Here is a 3,320-nt window from a genome sequence, read left to right as displayed (position 1 = left end):
GGATTGTATCGGTTTACCCTTCTTATGTGGAATTTGATCTACTTGCTCTTATTTGTTGATCTGAGGTTGATGAGGATATATTGTTGGTTCTGGCTGTTGAATATGATCTGTTTAGTATAGGTTGGTTGGTTTGCTGCTAGATTGAAGTTTCGGTGGTTCGGTTGGGATTGAAAGGAGTTGTTTGTAGCTGCTAGTTTTGCTTAGTTTAGAGTTACTTGCGAGTACCTGTGGTTTTCGGTATTCACCCTTGCTTTTACACAATTGTGTAGGTTGACAGCTCTCTCAGATTCGGCTTAGTATTTTCTTTAGCATATTGAGCTTCGGGACTTACTCGAGAGGTATCGGTTCATTCCAGACGTGCCCTTGAGTTATCTTTACTTTCAGTTTTGTTCTATTCGAGAACTATACTCTGAGACTTGTATATTTTTATTCGAATTCTGTAGTTAGAGGTTTGTACATGTGACAACCAAATTATGGGTAGTGTTGAGTCTTAATTAAAGTCTTCCGCTTATTTATTATCTTTTATTCTCGTATTTCTACTTCTCTATCGTTGTGGTTGGGTTAGACTGACGTGTCCGGTGGGAAATGGACACGTGCCATCACATCCGGATTTGGGGTGTGACAGTCCATAGAGTTAATTTTATTTGCACATTGTGGACATGTTGCCCATATTGCAAACACAATTGCAGCCAATTTAACATATGACTCTCATGTCACGGTAACAAAAAAGACTTTTACTTTTCGCGCATTACTAAAGAGTGCGAAAGTCTTTACTTAATTTTCATTAGATCCAATATCATTATAGATTTTAGTGACATGTACAAAGAGTGTTAAAGTGTAATTGTCGCTAGTAATTGCCTCTAATTAAAATAATATATTTAGCAAAAATGAAGCTATTACCAATAATTAACTTTCACATGCAATATAGAAGTCAGGTGGACAATATAATAGCGTAAGTATGTGTTGAAGCAACCCTTTCTTGAATTAATGACAAATTAAACATAAAATAAAATGAGAGAGTAGAAATGATAACTCATAAGCTCATCAACATTACAATTGAGACAATTACTTATTACCTTTAAAGGCGCTTATGATAGCTAGAATAGTTTGTATAGCTGTGAGTATGAGGAGTATGACGGCTGTCATAGTTGAAGCTCCTACCCAAGGACTACTAAAATAATTATGCTTCAAACTTGCCATCTTTCTGTTCCATGGTTTTTCATCACAATGTTTAGCTGCTTCTAAGAATACTNATAGTTGAAGCTCCTACCCAAGGACTACTAAAATAATTATGCTTCAAACTTGCCATCTTTTTGTTCCATGGTTTTTCATCACAATGTTTAGCTGCTTCTAAGAATACTTTTCTGTAATAGAAGTTGGAATATGTAGTGACCCCATTTCCGATTTTGTTGAAGAGGCTAGCCACTTCTTTGTCCTCTCCTATCCAGTTTGCTATGATTTTTTTACGGCGAAGCAAACTCACATCTTTATCTGAGTCGATAAGATGATCCATAAAAATTGCATAATCACTGAAATATAAATATTGTAAATCAGTTGATTGTTGCTCATAAGCAATGAAATTTCCCAGGAGGGTTTCAGTACTATCTACCACATCAATAGAAGGTATTGTCATCAATCCATTCTCAAACTTTTTTATATCAAATAAACTTGTCGTCTGATTGACCTTTGCAAATCTAACTCCAGCTTCGGAAAGCTCTGTTGCATTTGGCATGACCTTATTCCACTTGGTCTCATTGTCGATTGCCCATTTCTCATCGGAATTCCTCGGACATGAAACAACGTGTACTACTTCAAGTAAATGTTTCATATCACATTTTTCATTATCAAATATCAAACCGTCTGCTGACATATATCCCAAGTTAACAACATGCCTAAACAAAGTGATCGCCAGTTTTTCCAATGGTAATTCATCAGTTTTCGCTGTCATTAAATGAAGGATTTTGTGTATAAAGAAAGGAAGTTGGTTTTCTAGTAACAACAAGTCTCGGAGTAGTTGATTATATTTGTAATCAACAAAATCGATAATTTTGTTTTCTTCTTCTGGATATATTTCAGAACACTCTCGAATAAACTCAACCACAAAACAACCATCAAGCAATAACATTTTGCAAAATTCATCAGTATCAACGTTTTCTATATTGTCGTAACGCCTTAGTACTACCTCCTTTATTTCCTCCAATATACCGATCCAAGATTTCACGTCAACCCCCTCTCTTCGTTTCAGAAACCGTCGTAGGTACAATAATTTGTACTTTTCCATTGGACCAAGTTGAGGATTTTTCTTATGATAAGGACCAATAGACACTATCTTTGGTGTATAAGCATCTGGATTTGATTCACGTAGTCGCACGTTTACTTTGAATATGGTACGAAATTTAAGAGATGATTTGTCCAAATCCTCAAACATTTTATCAAAGATTTGATTTATACATTTCTTTGTTTGCGACCCTGATGGATCTTCATCATTTATTTCCTTGATCTGCGCTTAAAAATATATACCTCATCGTTTAACAAATTATCTATATTTACCTTTTTCGTTAACAAGATGAATTAAAAAAAAAACAACTTAAAACTGCTTTTTTTAATTTTAAAAATGCTAACAAGACTTTTAAAACTTATTTCACCCGACCTATTTTCTTTACCCCTCCAGACCCGACTCAAATTCAAAAAAAAAATCCATAAGGTGTAAAACCATAGTAAGTGAATATGTTAGGATCATGAGGTAGACCTAAAATTACATGAAAGGAAATAGTCTAAAAGATTCTATATTTAATTGCCAAATGAAATAAAAAACTAAATTTATATAGTACTGAGAGAGAGAGAGATACCTCATCTTTTTCAGTTTGAAGAAGCAGTGGAGTTTGGTCATCTATTGAGGTAATCTCAATGGAGTGTTCCATCCCTCTTTCTTCAATTCTAATTCCTACAAAAAACACATTCTTTTTAATTTATATAAAAACTACGAAAATGTCGATAGAATTTCTTCTAACAAAAATTTTCATGTCAAATACGTGAAAATCAAGCGATTAAAACCTTTATTGTCTAAAAAATGTTTAATAGGAACATTTATACATAATCCAAGTATTCAGTAGGTATAATCTTTAGTATAAGTACTTAAATGAAAAACATCAAACAAATTTAAAGGGCATTTTCTTGTTGCCCTTACTAGTAGTCATAGGACTATATATTCTTTTAGTTTCTTGTTCTTCGATTTTTATTGCTATTTATGATTTCATATAGTTTAATTATAATATGATTTTACTGTAATACTATTGTGCTATACTATTGAAAATATATCA

General features: G+C 33.2%; 1 protein-coding gene across 1 annotated transcript in view; it reads right to left on the bottom strand.

Moving 5' to 3' along the window:
• LOC125856235 (UPF0481 protein At3g47200-like) overlaps positions 1-2,125 on the bottom strand; it is a 13,412-nt gene extending 11,287 nt beyond the window's left edge. Inside the window, 4 exon segments of the mRNA XM_049535771.1 lie at positions 1,077-1,229; positions 1,339-1,601; positions 1,691-1,833; positions 1,919-2,125. Coding sequence (XP_049391728.1) covers positions 1,077-1,229; positions 1,339-1,601; positions 1,691-1,833; positions 1,919-2,125 — 766 coding nt within the window.
• Between the last annotated feature and the right edge of the window lie 1,195 nt (positions 2,126-3,320).

This window comes from Solanum stenotomum, chromosome 2 (genome assembly GCF_019186545.1).
Source record: "Solanum stenotomum isolate F172 chromosome 2, ASM1918654v1, whole genome shotgun sequence".
Lineage (NCBI taxonomy): Eukaryota > Viridiplantae > Streptophyta > Magnoliopsida > Solanales > Solanaceae > Solanum > Solanum stenotomum.
Note: the sequence above shows the minus strand (reverse complement) of the source record. Positions and strands in the feature narration are given on the sequence as shown.